Below are 20363 nucleotides of genomic sequence, written 5' to 3'. Positions count from 1 at the left end.
CATTTCATCCTCTTTTTTTAAATTGGAGAGTTGTTTCCTGGAAAACTCCTGCAGTGTTGTATCACCAGCTTCCAAAAATGCTGGCTGCTGTAATAGAATTTAGATAGCTAAAAAAAAGTTTGCAGTTAGCGCTGACCGATTGTAAACCTGTCCTGTGCTGACCCCTGTGCTGATCAAACCAGAGTTTGATCCTATTCAATTCCCTTGGCTTTGTTTTTAGTTAAGTAGATTTGGGAAGCAAGCATCTATTCATGAGCCAACCTGATCTGGCGTCATGTGAAATGCCTGGATCAAGTGAATAATAGATAGAACTCAGCAGGACCAATGCTTGTTCTTTTGCAGATGAAGCAAGAGGTTGATTTTTTATCCTAGTGTAGGGGAGAATGCAGCAAACAGAAATCTAAGAGGAGGGTTTTACACTTTCTGACACTTCAGATGTAAGGAGTAAGCATTCACAAGAGGTGCTGAGTCACTTGGGTGTCACAGGTAAGTCAGGAAGTCAGCTGGTATCTGTCACTGCAGGGCAAGAATGCACTGCCTTGGGGTAAGAATGAGCAAAGTTACCTGGGAGTAAGTCAGTATTCTGGCACTGCTTCTCTTGTAACATCTCAGTAGATCTTGTGAGTAAATTTCCTTAGTAGGTTCCATGGGTTATTGGAGTTCAATTTACAGCATAGTGTAAACATATTTAAAATGCACTAACTCAGAAAATGGTGCAAATTCTGTCTGTTTTGGGAAGTAAGAGACATTTATTAAAACACACTATTTTTGCAGTAGTATGGTATTGGCATGCAATGGCAGTCTGTCATTCACATGGAATATCCTGTACTTGTATTTGAATTTTCAAATTGGATGCTCAGGAAATAAATATGTAAAATCCTTCTGCTTGGTCTCAAGTGCACTATCAGAGATGTATGTACACTGAGGAAATCTAGATTTCTCCCATTGATCATTTTTTCCCAGTACATTAGCTGTAAATTTTAAAGCAGTTTTAAAGCAAAAGATTCCTGAGACCAGTTACACATTTCACTTACATTCACTGAAAATTGTTATGTTTTTCTGTAAAACAGACCCAGAGAAATGAGACCCCTAAATCTATATCTGAAGCAGACCATACCTTTTTCTTTTCTTTTCTTTTTTTTTTTTTTTTTTGTAACTGGGCAGAGGAATAGGCAGTTCTCTGCCTGCAGAAGATAGGATTTGAACTGGTAGGGAATGGGATCCTGCTTACCAGATTGTGGAATAGGAACAGAACCACCCCAGTCTTTAAGGAGAATCACACCAATCACTGCAAGGTTTCTTTGAGGTTGTTTGTCATGCATGATGTCCAGCTACAGCATCTGTAAATTAGCATTTTTCATATTACACATTTATCAAATTTTCAGAAGTTTTGACCTTAGTAATTACACCTCCTTTTGTTCTTGGGCATCTTTTTTTTTTTCTGAATACTTTTGGTTCCCCTGTCCTACCATACTGAAAATGGTATTTTTTCTCAGTTGCTGCAGATTGCCAAGCTTTTCTACATCAAGCAAGATAAAACTCTACAAAATTATTCTTTTTTACAGATTTGAATCAACCAAAAATTGTCAACAGTGACTTCAATAAAATATTACAGAGCAAAACTCAAATTTAGCTAAGCTGATGTTAATTATTTGTGGTCTATTTCTATATTATCTATGCTCTATTTGTATCTTTCAGCCATTAGTAATTAAGAATTTCAGTGCTAAATTATGATTTGTTGAGTTAAACACAATAGTGACACCCACTGGCTTATTGGATAGTTTTTCTTTTTATAGTCCCACAGGGTTAAAACACAAACCTAGCGTATACATTGTGAATGATGTTTTCAGCACTTCACTGTGATTTCTCATGCTTCTGTGAAGTACCACTGTGAATACTAAACTGCATCATCAGGGGTTTTGTTCTTACAGCATATTATATCATTGAAAAATATAATAAAGTTGCCAAATATAAGTTGCCAAATTTTCCAATAGTTCAGAGCTTGGTTCAGATCTTCTTTACAAGAAAGGTAGAGTATTTACAAGGGCCTGTAGTAACAGAACAAGGGGTAGTAGCTTCAGGGTGAAAGACAATTTAGGTTAGATATGAGGAAGAAATTCTTCACTGTGAGGGTGGTGAGGGCCTGACACAGGCTGCCCAGGGAAATTGTGGATGCCTTATCCTTGGAAGTGTTCAAGGCCAGGTTTTGAGTGACCTGGTCATCCCAACCATAACAGGGGGTATGGAACTACTTGATCTTTAAGATCCCTTCAATCCCAAACCATTCTATGAAATTCTATGATTCTCAAGCTCTAAGTATTATTGCATTTACTTGGCTAAAAATCTGTGAAAAAAATTATCTAATTTAATCTATTAAGGACAATGGACTGGATTTAATTCCAAATTGTGTGATTTCTCAGATTCATCTCATCTTAATCAGGTTTATATTTAGAAGAGGGTTTGTTCTGGGTTTTTTTGAGCCTTGATTTACAGTGAAAATTAGTTTGGTTCTAGTCTTACACAGTGAGGAGTAGAATCTTCCCAGAATGGACACCCCTCCAAACCCTGGGAGCTGTGGCTTTGCTGTGTAATTGTGCAGCTCTTCCAAAAGGGGAGAGGATATGGGTGGAGCTTAGAGCAGCAGCAGATGCCCCCACCTCACTAAGCAAATTACAAAATAAAACATTTCTCCAAACGCCTTAGTGAGCACTCCTCTCTTGCCCACAGACTGCTTTCCTTTCCTTCTTGCTCTGTCCTGCTCCTGTGAAATGAAAATGACTGGTTACAAGCCAGAGTCCAATGCACAGTGGAAAGGGCTGCTGTACTATTTGCCTACAATCTGTGTGGAATTGCTGGGCATTTTCACTTTTGCTCTAATGAACAGAAGGTAAGTGCATTTCACAAATGACTGATACATCTCCATAGCCTGTAACACAGAGTACTGTCCTCACTGAAGGTGATAACTGGGCTTCTTTTGACTTTTTTGATAACGAGAAGCAAGGCAATTCACTTGAGTAGCATGACTTTTTTTTATTTCCAATTAAGACTCCTTTAAAACATTGTGCTTGGGAGAGCTAAGTGCTCAAGGCATTCTCAAAATCAGATGCTCTTCAGTCTCATGCATTAAAAAAAAAAAATCCAGCTAACCTTGGCCATTGCCTTTTCCAAACAGCATTAAATGTTTTGTTGCATGATTCTGAAGTACTTGCAGTCTTAGTCTTAGGAAGCATAGTTAATTAAAAAAAAATATAGCCTTGTTTTGCTTAAAGTCAATTTCTTACTGCAGGTCAAGCCCAGGATATGCTAAAATAACAGACTATAGTCTTGGCATGGTAGCTCCTGACCTAGACAATTAACAAGGCACTGAAAACCTAGAGGAATTTATTGGCATCAGATGGCAGAGCGGGCATAATATTCTGTTCATTTTATCTGAGCTAATTTGTCATTTCCACATGAGCATGACTACCTTCATCCTCTTTATTTTTACAGCTGTCCTGAGACTGTAATGCTGTGGTAGTCACATTGGATGGGCACAAATAATAGATGTGATAATAGATGTTATGGCATGGTATCAGTTTGGTCTTAACAAAGCTCCAGTCATTATCAGTCTTTGAGCTGAAAGAAAGAGAGAGAATCCATCAGCTTCACATGGCATGCTAAAGTTGTATCAGCTGCCAAACCCATTGTGAATTCTGAATTCAGTGACTCTGTTCTATGACTTCACTACCTTCTACTGAAGACCATGAAGTCAATTAAATTCACAGTGTAGCAGCAAATGAAGACATTTTACCAGCCTAAAGGACTACATGTCCTGTGTTTATTTTTTAATTAGATTAACTACCATAGAATGCCTACAGTGTCTCAGCTTTTTTTATCTGAGTGCAATAAAAATCATGTTTCTTAACTGTCCAAAGGATATAACATGTTTGAAAATTTTCTCTTTCAACTCTTGAATTCAGAGCATATACACTATTAATTAAAAATACTGAAGTTGGTGCAGAAACCTGTTGTCAACAAAATGCACAAAAAGACAAATGCACTAAAAAATTAGTGCAAAACATCTTATGCTTTTCTTTTCCTGTTAATGAATGATGCATTTTGCAAAATAATAGATAGTTTAGAGAACTAAAAATTCATGCCACTTCCAGTAAAGTTAATGGTTCAAAGAGTTGTATTTTATTATTAGTCTGATTCATTTCCTTGTACACAAAATGATGCTTTAATTAAAATGGTTGTCCAATTATCTTTTTCAATCAAATATTTAAAGGGCATAATAGCTACCTTAGAAGTACTTCAATTAATAAATTAATTCTAACATAGAATGAGCAAGGCTCTGTGAGTAGACAGGCTGCAACTGCTCATGCAAGCAAACACTCAACACCCAGAATCCCAACTGTCCATTCACTGTTAACAAGGATGCAGAATCATCAGCTTTTAATACCAGTAGCACTTAATTTGCACAATATTTTACACTGCTGAAATTCTGGTATCTCAAAAATTGTAACTGTTAGAGAAGACAACATGCTAAGTCTGCCCTGGAATTTTTGGCAGTGACTTCTCTGGAAGCAGGACCAAGGCTGAAGTGAGAGGAGCAAGTAAAGATAAATGGAACATGACACATATGAGGATGCTTTTTTTCAGGTGGTCCTTATTTTTAAGTGTAGGACTTCTTTTCCCAGCCTCTGGACTAAGTTCCTGTTCATAGTTTAAGGGCCACTGGTCATCCAGCCCTACTTCCACTGGGGAAGGAACCTATAATACGTTCCTGTTCCAACATGTATTAAATAACCTTTCTGTTTTTTGTTGATTTGATTGAATGATGCATACCATACATTTTTTCACTTCTTTTCACTGCCAAATCACACTGATTTTAAAGACAATGAGAAAATAAATAAAAAGGAAAAGAAGCTTAAGTCCCTGGCTGTAATTCACAAGATTTTGTCCAGACAGATTCAGCCTGCTGAAATGTTTACACTGAGAAGAAAGCATTCAGTTATTTTGCTTCCTGAAGCTACATATCTTCTTACAATCGTCTTTCATTTCTATCTTTTTTTTCTTCCTTCAATCCATTCATAAAAGTAAAGATATAGCCTGTTACTTCTGTGAATACTGAAATATCTTTTACTGCCCTCAAGTGGTCCTAATGCCATATGGTTTTCTCAGGAATGTGTGGGGTTCCCTTTTCCTCTGTTTTAAAATACAGGATTATAATTAATTATAATAATTAATTCTATAATATAATAAATTATTGATTGATTATACATACTGTGTAACTAATAGAATTAATTATAGTTCTAATAATTTAGTATAATTAGTGGATGAAACCTTGAAAGCAAAACAGTCTTCAGTTTGGAAACAGAACAAGTACTAGGTAAGCAAGGATGATGATATAAAATAAAAAAGATATGTAAGCAAAATAAAGACCTGCAAATACATAGATTTTTGTAGGGTGGAAGTGTAGACAGCTCACATGTGAAGTCTCATTGGAAAGCTTGCTTCATTCAGCACTTTGAATCTATGATTGCATAGTTGTTGAGCAGCACAGAACAAAAACTGCAACACATCTGAAACAACTGCACACCAGTGTTATAGACTGAAAAGTCAGTTGGCATGGTGAGCAATTTTGCTTTGTATAGTACATTGGAAAAGTTAATAGAAATCTATGGAGATTGTATGGTAGTGAAGGTACAAATACTCAATTTAGAGCCATTTATAGATAAATTACATTCTTCAACTTCCCAAACATTCTAACACAATCTATTAAAACTGATACTTTCTGTAAATATGTTAACTATTATATAGCTGTATGTAAACTATTTTTTTTCTCAGGAACTTCACAAGTTTTATATGAGGCACTAAAATATGAGAGTGTTTATGAAAAATGTGAGCTAGAAAAACTTAATTGGCATATCATGATTTGAAATAGGGAACTTGCTAGATTGTTCTAATGGTGTACAAAGTCCCTTTGTCTAAAAGGACTCCTCATTTTTCTGGTGGGAAATCACAATGCTCATTGAAGTCCTAGGCTTGCAAAAGGTGATACTTAAATTGCTGGAGCCAGGAAGACTTGGAGGTTATCCCAAGCATCTCAGAGAGGTGGTCTTGGAGACCTGATGAAGGTGAAAAGAAATGATCACCTTCAGCAAGTTGTTAAATTTGAAGGTCCTACAGCAGCTAATCCGTGAGACAGTTTTGCAGGCTGTCCAGCAGCTGTTTTGAATCATGAATATTTATACATTGTTAGCCTTGTTTTATGCACAGGGTCATCTCTGAATTGCTGCGGGGGTTACAGCAGTATTCATTCACTTCTTTGGACTCTTTTCAGGGTCAGCCTGGTGAGCTGGGAGCTCAAGGTCCGATTGGGTCCTTGGGATCTACAGGACCAGCTGGTCTGCCAGGGGAGAAAGGACAGAGAGGTGAGAATGGGAAGCCTGGGCCAGCTGGAGAAAAAGGTGATAAGGTAGGAAACACTACAGACAGCTCTTTTAGGTATATACAGTGTGTAATGTTAAATGTTGATATGTGAAACAGAAACTGAATGACCAAAAAGAATTTGCCAAACTATACTCTTGCTCACACAAAATTCTCACAGAAGCTAATTAAAGATAATTAATTCTTGAAAAAATACTTCAGGAGATTTTTTTTTGCTGTGGATTGCAGAATTAGAATTGTCGGAAGATGTAAAAGATGGTGGACAGACTCTGATTGTCACATATCACATCATCCTCCTTAATCTCAAAGAATGTGTAGAAATGTGGAGCTGGAGGGAGCAGTATAGTGCTTTTAAAAATGCTGCACTAAACAGAGATTTATTACCACTTAGAGAGTATAAACTGCAGAGTATAATCTGCAGTTCAGATTCATATCTTTCATATCTGCACAATCCCTGGCCCTTGGTACTTCATATTAGTTTTAATAGTCTAATTTGACTGATCTCAGAGTGAAATTACTAATGTCAGTATCTAGCACACTTGAAATGTAAATGCTGTAACAAAAATTTTATCAAAACAGGAGTAGGATTGTTAAATTATGTACAGAAATATTTTATAAGTTACAGGTAACTTCCTGTTCTGTCAGTTTATAATCTTTGGAGTATGAATAGCTATTGAGTATTAGGTGTTTGTACCACCTGTTACATGGGTAACTGTTGGCACTACTCTTCTGCTAGGCCTGTAGAAGTTTTTTTCAGATACTTAATTTCTGAAAATTATGGCTTTTGATTCATATTTTAAACAAGACTGGTTTTTTGTTTCTTGCCATATAGTAGCACATATTCTTGTTTTTCATTCTTTTTAAGTAATAATCTCATTAACTTTGTTTTTTCATATCACCTGTTTTTAGGGCCCAACCGGAGTCCCAGGATTTCCTGGTTTAGATGGTGTTCCTGTACGTATTAAACAAATATTTCTTTGTAAAAATTACAGATCCCATAAATTCATAGCAAGTCCTCTAACGTTTCTCTCAGAGAGTTACATGTTTTGAAAAAAAATGTAAAATAACTAGGTTAACTTCAACTGTGTTTCCTATTGATAACAAGCACCACCAAATCCCAAAGAGGTAAGTACAGAATTTTCAAGCAGGAGTGGGGCAGTGAAGGCAGAGACTGCCACTAGGCTTAAAAGCAGAGTATTTCTTCTCTCAGGTTCTATGATACACTTCTTTGCTTGTAGTTTGCTTGGTTCATTTTTAACATCTCTGAGAATATCTCAAACAATGCACTGTTTTTTGTTCAAACATTCTGATTTTTGCTTGTAGTCCTTTTGCAGGAAGAAACTCAACCACTGAGTCCAGTAATTTTAACCTGAATAGGGACTGAATAAGCAAATTGGGTCCTAAATATGTCTTTATAAGCATGTGATAATGTACTTTTATTAATGTCTTTTTCAATGTGAAAATTGGTGAAATAGTATCTTAGATAATGCATTTTTCAAAATACTGTGCTAGAACTGAATTCTTGTGATGCTACCAGTTTCATGTGGATCAAGCAGAGTTAAAATGTTGAGTTTTGAAAGTAAAAACAGAACCAAAAGCTGAGTGGGTGTTGTAGCATCTGTTTGTCAGCTGTCCACGTTTGACAGTGGGACTGTTGCAAAAATGTCTGGGTAGTGCAGAGGTCACAAGCCCAAAATTTGGCGCAAAAAGAGGAAGTGTTCCCAAGAAATGTATATTTTTTTTGCAAAGAATGTTCATTTGAAAACAGTGTCCACAAATTAGACTGAAGAATTTACAGACAAGAAGAAGGTAGAATTGACAAAAGTGTTTCAGGTAAATGACCAGGATACTCTCTTAATGATTTTTCACACTTCTCCCCCCCAAAAAAATTTTGTGTCAAAATTAATATTTTGTCATTACAAAAATCTTTAATTCTGTGCAATTTTTTTTTCTCCAACAGGATAATAATTCCAAGAAAATCTCATTGTTTTATTGCCCAAGTCCTAATTTTTAGTAGAACTAATCCTTATTTGGACACTGGTTAGTTATTACTAGGTTAGAAAAACTACAATCTCTGTAATTTCTGTGTGCCTGGGTCAAGCTATGTCCTCTTTTTACTTGTTTTATCCTAACAATTAAAAAGCATGAAGTTGCTTGAAATTATTATTTTTTCTTTTTTGGGGTTTTTTTGTGGGTTTTTTCAGCTTTATAGCTGTAGTGGGTCTAGTACTGTCCGAATTGCCAGTGCACCCAGTAGAATTTTTACTCATTTTCTGCTGTGAGATATGGATCAGGAGGAGGGCAAAACAGGCTCAAAACTTTTAAGGGTATAAAGAAAAGTTTATGAACAGAATTAAAAGAAAAATAAACAAAAGACTTACCTCATTTGTTCTACCCTACAAAAAATCTATTCAGAATAAAAGACATTTCTAATGCAAAAGAATATGAAACCAGCACCACCGTAAAGGTCGTCAGAGGTCATCTCATTCACATCTGAGATATATTTATTTCTGAACTGTTCTGTTAATTTAAAAAGTAATTTCCCATTAATCATTTCTCATCAAGATTGAACTGTCTTTCAGGGCCTCCCAGGAAGGGAAGGACCCAGAGGCAAGCATGGTTTGGACGGCTGCAATGGCTCGAGGGGAGACCCAGGATTCCCAGGAGAAAGCGGTTATATGGGACCAAGAGGTCCTTATGTATGTGAGAGGCATTCCCACTGTGCACCTGCATTTCCCCTCCAAGCTAACAGCTCTTAAAAGGACTCTTAGACTGTGGCATCAGCTTTACAGTGCTGCACAGGGAATTCCCAGGAATTCTTACTCATGTTAATGGGAGTGAAACACTGCCCTAACAGATGAAGCTTGAAAGTGAAATAAGCTTCTATATCCTTGAAGTACATATGGCTGCCTTGAGAGTTAAATTCTGTCGTGTTTCCCCAGAATTGCCACTCCAGCTGAAAAGGAGTAGCTTGAAACCCCCTTAGCATTCATTTGTACTTGAAATTTCTTAAAAGCATGACTAGCAGGGACATACATGAGATAACTTAGAAATAAGTGGAAGGTTCAACAAGGCTAAATTCTGTTTCACTCTAAGATTTGGTACCACTTTTTTACACATATGTGCTCTGTGCACTCCTAGTCTTGCTTAGACATGTATCTGTATTTGCAGAGATCGTTCCACAGTTAAAAAGTTTGAAATTAGCACTTTAATATTTGTTTACTTTTTCTGGTAAAATGGAAGGCACTTTAAAATTGTTTAAGTAGCTGTGTTAGCAGTACTCAACTGCTGAAAATAAAAAGATTCTTGCCATTAAGCTACAGTAGTTTATTTCTGTAGCTTCAAAGAAATTTTACTCAAGAGTTCTAGTCACCAGTCTTTGATTTATTGTGAAAACAAGTTTTAGTTCTGAATGAATAAGAGCTGATTAGTTGATCTAACAGCTTCCCTGAAATTTTTTAAGTAACACAATAAAAACAACTGCACTTTACATGAAAAATCAAATGTGTTTAGTGAGAGCTAAATAAAATGCTGAATTCAGCCATTAGAAAAATGTGGAGAGGATGCAAGAGTGTAATGATGTTATCAAAGATTATAACAATTAGAATAAAATTATTACAATTAGAATAAAAACACTTTCGTGCTATGAAAGACACAACATTGTAAACTTACTAATAACCTCATTTGTAATACCTCTGCAAGTAACTTGTTACTTCTGCTGAAATTCTAATTTCACGTGTATTTTCTTATGTACTACGGTCTTCAAAATAGTTTTACTTTTTTGTAATTAGACAAGTGGCATAAAGGAAAAAAGGAACATGGGACAGCAAAAATCCTACCAATTTCAGGAGTCTGCTCTTTGGAAAGCCTAGAAAAGTATTTGCATCCTACAAGAACTGGGAGACACAATAGGCATGTAGCCTTGGATTGCATACTAAAATTCCAGTGCAAATTCATTTGGCTACCCAGAAAAACAACACACAGTAACCATATTTGCTTGTGTGCAAGAATGCTCTTCCAACCTCTCTATGCAGATTGCCTATTTTTAAATTTATTTCTTGCACCAGGTACTAACTTGACTGTACATTACAGCCAACATTTTTATTTAATTCTTATTTATAACATTGTCCTGTACCATTTTATTTAACACCATGTACCTATGGTTTTAATAAATTGGCTTTACTTCATTGACCTTGTTGGAAATAAAGTAATTTCTATCTGTAAGGCCTTACCTAAGTCATATAGAAGATAAACTTAATCTAACAAAAATGTTTTATTATAAAAGAGACCACGTGTAAAATAACTAAATTTGTTATAACAAATAACTTGATTTGTTTACTGTGTTCCCTAACAGCTGTTGTTTACCTGTAAATTGTATCCAATCTACTGTAGCTATATCCACCTGCAGACAGCTGTAATTCTTCCTTTTATTGTACTATTCCAGGGAGAAATACCTTCCTTGTTTCATTCTGACTGCAGGATTTGGACAGACAGTTTATGATATCATGAACACTGTACCAGTACAGTTTTAAAGTGGTTGACAGTGTCCCATTTTATTGAATTCAGTATTCAGGTGGTTAACTTAGTTAAATTATATCCACTGTACTTGGATTTCAAATGGAAAAACTTCAGAAATAACAATTCAACATTCAAAATATTGAATACATGCATCTAATACAGTCCATACTTTTATTTTTTTATCTGTATGCAGTATCACTTTGAATTCTTCTGAATCACACAATGAACTTTCATGGAAGGCAGAGGGCTAGTACTTAAAACCACTGCCTCCCTGAAAGAAAAAGAAAGCATATTGATACTAAGGGCAAGATTTGTGAAGATTGTAGAATATTGAAGGACTCAAAGGCTAAGGAGCACCTAAACAGAGCAGGAGTCCAGAAGCTGTGGGAACCTGGTTTGCTCAACTGTACAGAAGGCTTTTTTAGATAAAATGATCATTCGTGATCCTAGTGGATTACCCTGTGATATAGGGGCACCAGAAAGTCACAGTCTGAGAAGTTATCATACATTCTCCATGGAAATGTATGATATCAGTAAGTAGAACATGTTTTAAAAGACTCTTTTTCTTTAAAGGGAATTCCAGGGCAAAAAGGAGAAAAAGGAAATTCAGTGTATATTTTACATTTTGGAAAAGGACTTCCGGTAAGTATCTGATTGTGAAAAAAATAATCTATTTCTAGGAAAACATGTATGGTAAATGTAATTGTTCCATTACTCCTCACTAGCTATAAAACTTAGTGGGAAAAAAAATTAAAAACACATATACAACTCTAACAGCTAGTTTATGATCTTAATATCTGTAAAGTTAGAAAATACCCACAAGAAAGCTTGAACTGATGCATTTGCTAAATGATTGTCATTACAGGGAGAGAGAGGTGATCCTGGACCCCCTGGCCTGCCTGTAAGTACAGTCAATGGGTTCTAGAACTGCTTTTTGTCTTGAAGATCTTCCATTTTTTCTCCTTAGTATGGTAAGAAATATTGGGGTTTCTCTCTGCCTGCCTTAAATAGCAAAATTCTAGAATAAAGTCTGAGAAACATCAAGTCTGTATAGTTTGTTCCTATGGCTAGTTCATGTTGGCTGAAAGGGAGTAGAAACAGACCGTCCTCACTGCATTAGCTGTGTGTGGAGCAGCTGTTGCCCTGGTATTCACAGAATATTTTCTCAGTGAACTTCAAGATGTGAAATCTTCTCCTACAGTATCTGATGGGTCTCCCAAGAATACGTAGCACTCTATGATATTCCAGCCATAAGAACATGAAAGAAGAAGAGAGAGTTTAATTTTGTTGCCGGATCACATTCTTGGTGGCTTTGGGTTCCTCTTGTTATACCCTTCAAAAAGGCAGTCACTGATGAATTGTATCAAGTCCCTACACCATAGCACAATTGCTGACAAAGAGAACTCCCAATGCATTAATAACATAGAACTGTGCCTTGTCCAGTATTACCCAGAAGCTGGTGCTGGGCTGCTCTCGTCACAGGGAGATTTCAGGCATGGTGTCAGCTTTAGGCTGTGGGTGGAATCCAGTGGCCAGTAGGCTGAGTCCAAGGTGGTCTAGAGGTGCTGGGTTTGTGTAGAAAAGGGCAAGTTCTTTCTATGTTCACAAAAAGACCTTTTTCAATCTTTTCCAGGGACCTAGGGGCTCAAGAGGTACAACGGGCCCATCTGGATACCCAGGCCATCCAGGCTTGCCTGTAAGATCCCCACAGTTATACAGCCTTGCCTTAGGATATGCATTCATTCTTGTCTACCCATTTTAGACTTGCCTTAATGTGAATCAAAGCCTAAAAGTAATTTTTGAGGCAGGTAATAAGCTTTACCTCATGAGACTGGAAGTTGAGGAATATACTGTTCCTTCCCATGTCTGCGTGAACATGTTTCATCCTGGCAGTCTGTGGTCATGGAGAAATGCTCCTAGTGCTCTCTTTTTCCAAGACCACCTGTGGGAGACAGGAAAGGGGGAAACCAGAGGTCAGCCAAAGCAGTGACCAAGTGAAGTAAATTGCACTTTGGAATAGGTAAAAGAGAAAATTCTGCCTCTAGGTCTTACGAGCAAGAGGAAATAATTTTCAAAACCTGTCTAAATCAGACATATTGATTTGTCTTTGTTCTCTTTTAAAGGGTGTTCCAGGTTACCCTGGTTTGCCAGGTGAACAGGTAGGTAATAACTTCTGAAGCTTTTAGTAAAATAATAATTTATACAAGTATTTGAAATGTTCCTTTTGTTTATTTTTTATCAAGTTTTGCAAAAGAATTACTTGATTAAACTCTAATGTTAATACTTTCTGATCATGCTGAAACTGTGTACATTCTTTATCAATTAGGGAAATCCAGGAATTGGAGTGGATGGACAAAAGGGGGAGCCGGTAAGAAAACAAATAATATTAAATATATTATTGCTGTAGAGTTAGAAGAATACTAGAGTCTTGTTGAGTTCCCTGGAACCCATTCATTTGTGGCATTGTGTCCTGCTCATCACATTAGAACAGAAGAAGTTATTGAATCAATTCTGAGCAGAAGGAATTCCTTCAGTGAGCTGCATTCAGGAATCAAGCACATTCTGAAGATTTTGAAAAACAACCATCAGTGTTACTTAACATTTACATACATTCTGAACAGACACTGCCTAGGTAATCACAACAGTATTTGTGATTACTTAGTGACGGGTTGGACCAGATCAGTCCCTGAATCTCATCTCTTGCTAAATGCAGAACAGATGTCAAGGAAAGGGTGTAAGAAGCACATGATAACAGTTCTTTACCAGTCTCCACCTATATTAGCATATTCAGGATATATAGAACCAATGTGGAATATTTGAAATTTCTTCTATGAATTGGCCCAATAAATTCTTAGAATTTGTGCAAGTGTCTAACCTACACAACATTCTACAACAAATCAATAATTTCATTTCACATTCACAAAGTCTTGTGCTCAGAGGCTTTGGTCTAGAATATGAGAGACTGTATGTACACATAAGAGATTTGACAGTCCTGTAACTGCTATCTCCACAGCAGATTTGGAGCAGGAGCCAGGCATTCTCATTTATTTCCTTAGCTGTAGCATAATTTTTAATGAGTCAGGAGGAGATTAGATTGCCAACCTTACTCATCTGGGCAGATATAAAGAGGCTTACAGATCTCAGTGCAAACCTTTATCTGCAGGTAATTAGTACATTTTCAGTGGGTACAGAAATATGTAGTGCTATGGTACAACAGGAAAACAAGCTGAGTGTCACTGAAATGCTGCATGGAACATCTCTGCTGTTGTTTTGGCTTCCACAGGGTGACATTGGACTGCCTGGGCCCCCTGGGTCACCACTGTTAGTTGGACCTCCTGGAGCTCAGCTGTTCAAAGGACAAAAGGTGTTAATTTGTCATCATGTTTAACAGTGCTCAACTTAGCAAGTACAATCCTGTGATGTAATTTTTGCAAGGATGGCATAAGGTATACCTATCTTTCTGTAAGAAACCACCAACTGCAGCAGAATCCTCTGTTCAGCACCCTTCCTACAAGCTTTCAGGAGAGGACACCCCATGTGTACTTTAGCTCATGTTCTGGAGGGAAGACTGTCTTGATGCAGAAAGGAGATACTGCCCTTGCTTTAGTGTTCTTCAGTTTTTGTCACTGCAAATCATGTTTCAGGCATCTTGGCAAATTTGATTACTTTGCTATTGAATCCCTTTGTGGCTCTTCAGTAATGCTTTACTTGTTTAATACAATATAAATTTTGCATATCACTGGCAACTGTACTCCAATCTACAGTTTTGAACCAACCTTAACCCTTCTAGGGTGCCCTTTTTAATATAAAAATTCAGTGTGATTTTGTTGTCAATTTTTATTGCAAGTTTTATCACAGAATAATGGAATCATCTGGGTTGGAAGAGTCCTTAAAGATCAGCTAGTCCCAACCCCCTGCCATGGGCAGGGACACCTTCCACTAGACCAGGTTGTTCAAAGCCTCATCCAAACTGGCCTTGAACATTTCCAAGAATGGGGCATCCACAACTTTCCTGAACAACTTGTACTTCTTCAAGATCACACCTACCACAGCCACAGCTGAGTGGCTTGGAACATTAGAATGTTTGTAACCCATGTTTTCTTTAAACAAAAACTGTGTTACAGAGCCCTATATTGTCACAGAGTCCTCTGCATCCTCAAGTCAGATTTCCTCAAATACACAAATGAAAAGGTGAAATTGGCATTGCCAGCTCCTTTCAGCCTCAACTCAGGGAACCAGTAGATTTCACATGTTAGACCTTGGCTTTGATCATGCGAACAGCTGCTATACAAGTGTATGAAGAGAGGGAAAGGACCTAAATAACCTCCATAAACTCCCCACGTTCCTGGGAAGTGGGACATTTGCTGCTCTACAACACAATCATGGCTGTGTAAGCAGCCATTCAGACTGGGGCTGTAATCAAAAGTGAAGATTTATGCTTGTGAGTACTTGCATCAAACCAAGAAGAGCAGCAAATTAAAATATATATCCATCTCCCTCCACAGTCATTATGCTGGTCTGACAGCATTAACAGAAGTAAAGATAAGTACATAAATGTTTTTCTTCCTTTTCTTTTGTCTAGGACACATAAAGAAATACACCCAGTGCTTAAAAACATACAGTTTAACACTTCTAATTCAGAGTAGGACTTTAAAAAAGTTAAGCAGCACATAGGCATATCCTGCATATTAATATACACAAAACCTTTCCTTTTATACATAGGGCCAAAAAGGATTACCTGGAGTAACAGGATACAGAGGGCCACGTGGACCCAAAGTAAGTAATGGGACTTTTTTTTCCCATGGTACTGGCAAAGTCCTTGTATGGTTATTATGTTAAACTTCTAAAGCACAGCATTTTTTGCTGTGAAATTTAATCACTGCCTAAATCAGTGTGAAAGCAAAAATATTTAAAACCCTTTGGAAAATCTTTCTGAGTCTGTTTTATACATACCTATTCAGTGTTGCCTGGTAGCAAAAAAATCTGTGTTGTTGCCAGTTGTGCTGTTGACATAATGGATTGGAACTGTGAAGAAAATACAAGTACAGATTATTTTTATTTCCTCAAGAAGAGTAACAGAGATGATCTGAATGTGTTCTTACTGGGGCATGATGTATGTTTACCACAGAAGGTTGAGGGAAGACTTTAAATTGACATTGTGGAGAACCCCAAGGGTGGAGAAGGCAGAGTCACCTGTTTGGAGAGACGGTTGCTTTTTACTGTCTATTTTACATTTTCTTTGCTTTCTGTCAACACGATCAATTTAAACATTGAGGTGCCAGAAGAGGAAAATCCATAGGCAGAAAGCTGCCAGATCTCAGAAAAAAAAAAAAGAGGAAATTGGAGACAAAAGAATTACTCTAGTTTATGTTAAAAACTTATTTAGCTTTGTAGTAGAAGACAAGAAATGAGAAGCATGAACATCAACTTTCTGAGGTGTAAGTTTGCCACTTTTTCAGAAGTTCATTTTCCATCATAAAAAGACCACTGTTACTTGGCACTGGAAGAGAGAACAAAGCTAATCTTTTTCTTTAATATTTACATTGAAAAAAAAGGGCTTTATATGCACACTCCAGTACTATTTGTCTATGTAGATGATGATACATACACTTGTTATTCATAAGCAGAAGCAGAGAAATCAACTGAAGCAGCTCAACAATGCCAAAAGCTTTAGGAAAAATATATACAAATTCAACTGCTGAAATTATATGAAGCTTAGAGAAGAGACCAGAGCAGGTTCCTCAGATACCTGGAGCTACTTAGGCACTGCTGGGGATGCTGTGCAAAGTCAGCCCCAGTGATTGAGCCTCACAAGTGAAACAAGATCCATCTATGTAATGTATACATGCACAAAAATTAAAATGCATGGCACACTTCACTGAGCGTCTCGGTTAAAAAAACTATTTTGACTACTCTAGGGCATACTTGGGAGAGGAGAAAAAGGTGAAAAGGGCCTTCCTGGATTCCCTGGATTGCGGGTAAGAAAGTTGCACAATAAATTATATCATAAATTCACTATAATTAGGCAGTTCAAGTTTGCAATTTCAGGAAAGACTTTAAGGATTTTTTGAACTAATCTGTCATGCCTCCTGTATAGAATATTTAGGAGACTTGCCCTGGGATTTACCCTGTCTCAGCTTAAACATAAGCTCATACAGACTTTCCTTGGAAAGAAAGTAAATCTGTAGGGTTATCCTCTAAATATTCGGAGCAGCACAAATCTGCCCTGGAACAGCACAGTACTAACACAGTAATTTTAATGTTCTCCATACGTGTTGATGGCAGTTTTTCACAGCAACTTTACTTGTGCTGGATTTGCCTAACAGTGCTGAAGTGGAGCAGCATTCCACTACTGTGCTTTATGCAATATGGTAAAAAAATTAAGTGAAAACTTGACTGGTTTGCTTTGGTCTGTAGCTCTAATTCTTGTCCATTTCTCACAGAAAATATTTGCAAAAGCTTTTCAAAGTTTTTGGAAGATATCCCAAGTAATATTTAGCTATGTAACATTAACTATCAGCAGTTCTGAATAGGTTTAATTTTAAACAAGTTTTTACTGTTTTAGCTTACATTCTACTTGCTTTTATTAGGGTCATCCTGGTTCTTATGGACCTGCCGGTTCTCCTGGAATGAAGGTATGAAGGCAGAAAGTATCAGAAGTTCCCTGAACAGTGGGATCCATGAGATTTTGTTTTCTGTGGACTTGTGCAGATTTGGAATTTCCACATACTTCACAGAGCAGATTGCATTCCTTCTTTTCTGTTCTGCTATCTGTTGCCACAGAGGCTGCATGAACTCTGTGTCTTTGAATTTCTGCCACTCTGAAATTTGGCTGAAATTTGCTAATGGAATCTGAAGTTGCAAGGAGGAGGAAAAGTCAGTGGGACACACAAACAGCATAATAGAGAAGTTATGCAGCATGTTAACTTTGTTTTTTATGGTGACATTGTGTAATTTTGTGGTGCGTGCATGTTTTGTTCACGTTTCTGGCTTGAGAAATTCCAGTGATGCTAAGTCTGCTAAATTTTACTTGTGAACTTACAGCATCTTACTGGAATAAAGAACAATAGATGTATGTATATAGATCTATATCTTGCCCAACTCTAGTTAAGATAGTGATCATGCTGTTCATAAATCACATTAATGTATAAATATTTGCCTCTAGAGTTATGTTCCAGGTGAGAGCTGATGTGCAGCTGCTTTCCATGCAGTAGTTTAAGAGAATCATTCAGCAAGCAGCAAAGCAATTTCAATACAGACTGACTGTATTAAGCAGACAGTCTATCAGAGACTGCTGGTATGTATTCCAGCTAATTCTGAGCCCCAGCTTCACTGAATCTGCTGAGCACTGTCTGAATAACCTGGCAATACAGGCTGTGAATTTTCCAACACAGGAGAGTCTGTGAAACACCACCTCCTGTACAGACCCAGTGAATTCTCTGGACACAATTATAACATGACAGTACTGCATAGCTGCCTTACGGGGTTTTACTCAATTAATTATGTCTTAACAGATTAATCAAATTGTATTTATGTGATCCTTTCCAGGGTGAAACAGGATTTGCTGGTTTTCCTGGACAACCTGGCTATCCAGGCATTCAGGTAAAAAACGTGACACATTCACACCCCACTCCCCTCTGTGCCAGTATTCCTCCCAAATGTACCCACTTATCAGGCCATTTCCCTTTATACAGTCATAATTTCTGTAAATGCTTACTGTTTTCATGATAGTTGTAGTTATTCATCACCATGGTAGTAAATAGCAATGTAAGAAAACATTCCTAGCTGGTACAGGTGAGAGTGGAAATTCTATTTTACATACCATAGGAATTGTTAATCCAAATAGTTACCTGTAAGTATACCAGGATAGCTACCTAATTGTAGTACTCTGCAAGGTATTCACAGCTGATCTGCATTCCCCAGGGAAATATGGGAGGTAAAGGAAGCTCTTATTTAATTAATAGTATGATCCTATAAATGAGGATGAAAACTGGCCCCAAATGAGGTGGCAGGATTCCATTCAGATAGGCCTGTTTGCACGATTTACCGAAATCTCTTGGCATGTTTTATCAAAATCTCTTGGCATGTTTTCAGTCTGTTCACTTAAACAATTGTTCCAAGATGTTTACCAGAATGGTAAGGATGTGGACTCCTTCACACCAGCTGTGTTTAAACATTTCCTACTTTGTCTCAATTAGATGACACTAACTGTCTTTTATTTTACAATACCTGCTGCTTTCCACTAGGGATTAGAAGTGTAGGTGTCACAGCCCAGGGCTAAGCAGTAAAACAGGAAAATATTTAAAGTGTGGAAGAGATGCTTAAAACAATTTCAGAAGACTCAGGTGTCAGTCTAGTGACATTTCAGGACAGAACTTGATGGAATTTTCTTCTGCAGGCTGCAGAACAAATGAAATTCTGATTACTGGATCATGTTGTAATTCTGAGCAACACCAAAGACTTGAATGAAAGGAACTATTATATTTCCCAAAGCACACTCAGAAGAAAAAAGGAGTTCTGGATGCTACCCTAGAGGGAGCAAGGCAGCAGTGAGTCTAGCCAGGGGGGAAGGCCTAAGGAGTCCTGGGATAGGGTCCAAATGGTCAACAGTGTATGAGCAAGAGGAGAAGGGAAATGCTGCAATGCAGAAGGTGGGTGACAGAATCATCAGTAGAGACACCAAGATTGAAAAAGCTCATCAAAGTTATCATCACAGTACAGAGGACAAAAACATTACTGCAGAAAGAGTGATGCTAATGAACTTGGCTTAAATATTCTGGAATACAAAAGTCAAGGAGTATTTATTTTCCTCTGAAATAATTTTTTTTTGAAAACTGCATATAAGCCAGTAAATTTTCTTCAAGAGATTTGCACAAAAATCACCTCTGTTATAAACTAAAGATTAAGATTGGAACATGCTCTACATAATCTGTGGTGACACAAAAAAGTGAACTGTGACTGGTGCAAATTTGTGATAAGTAGTATACAGCTAAAAACACAGTAGAAAGTACACAAATATAAAGCAACAGACAGCTTTTCAAAGCATGTTTACAAATGAGAAATGACAAAGACATAAAGTAAATAAGTAAAAGTGCAACAAAAACATTTGGCTTACTCACAGACTTACTTCAAAGTTAGGAGAATGCCAGGAGAATGCTAGACCAGCTTCTTCAGCCAAGATTTTAATTATGTGGTCATACCCTGGGAGAAAAAAATTCCCACAGATGTTACTTTTCATCCCCTTTGGCTGTTATCAACTTCACAACACAGTGATATAATTTAGATACTAATTAAACTGAAACATTGCATATCAGATTTAAACAGAAAATTCATTGCAGTCCAATACTCCCAGAATCTAGAATCAAATCTTAAGTGTTTTGTTGTTAAAAAGTTTGCACCCTGATGTACGTATT

General features: G+C 37.1%; 1 protein-coding gene across 1 annotated transcript in view; it reads left to right on the top strand.

Annotated features, from left to right (window-relative positions):
* The window catches only part of COL4A4 (collagen type IV alpha 4 chain), a 66576-nt gene that overhangs the window by 11087 nt on the left and 35126 nt on the right, over nucleotides 1-20363 (top strand). The window contains exons 5-17 of the mRNA XM_063166831.1: nucleotides 6326-6460; nucleotides 7342-7386; nucleotides 9015-9131; nucleotides 11524-11592; nucleotides 11816-11851; nucleotides 12584-12646; nucleotides 13074-13109; nucleotides 13277-13318; nucleotides 14234-14314; nucleotides 15673-15726; nucleotides 16869-16928; nucleotides 17541-17585; nucleotides 18499-18552. Coding sequence (XP_063022901.1) covers nucleotides 6326-6460; nucleotides 7342-7386; nucleotides 9015-9131; nucleotides 11524-11592; nucleotides 11816-11851; nucleotides 12584-12646; nucleotides 13074-13109; nucleotides 13277-13318; nucleotides 14234-14314; nucleotides 15673-15726; nucleotides 16869-16928; nucleotides 17541-17585; nucleotides 18499-18552 — 837 coding nt within the window. The remainder of the gene's footprint in view (nucleotides 1-6325; nucleotides 6461-7341; nucleotides 7387-9014; nucleotides 9132-11523; nucleotides 11593-11815; nucleotides 11852-12583; nucleotides 12647-13073; nucleotides 13110-13276; nucleotides 13319-14233; nucleotides 14315-15672; nucleotides 15727-16868; nucleotides 16929-17540; nucleotides 17586-18498; nucleotides 18553-20363) is intronic.

Source organism: Melospiza melodia, chromosome 12 (genome assembly GCF_035770615.1).
Source record: "Melospiza melodia melodia isolate bMelMel2 chromosome 12, bMelMel2.pri, whole genome shotgun sequence".
Taxonomy (NCBI): domain Eukaryota; kingdom Metazoa; phylum Chordata; class Aves; order Passeriformes; family Passerellidae; genus Melospiza; species Melospiza melodia.
This window is presented reverse-complemented; position numbering and strand designations above follow the sequence as displayed.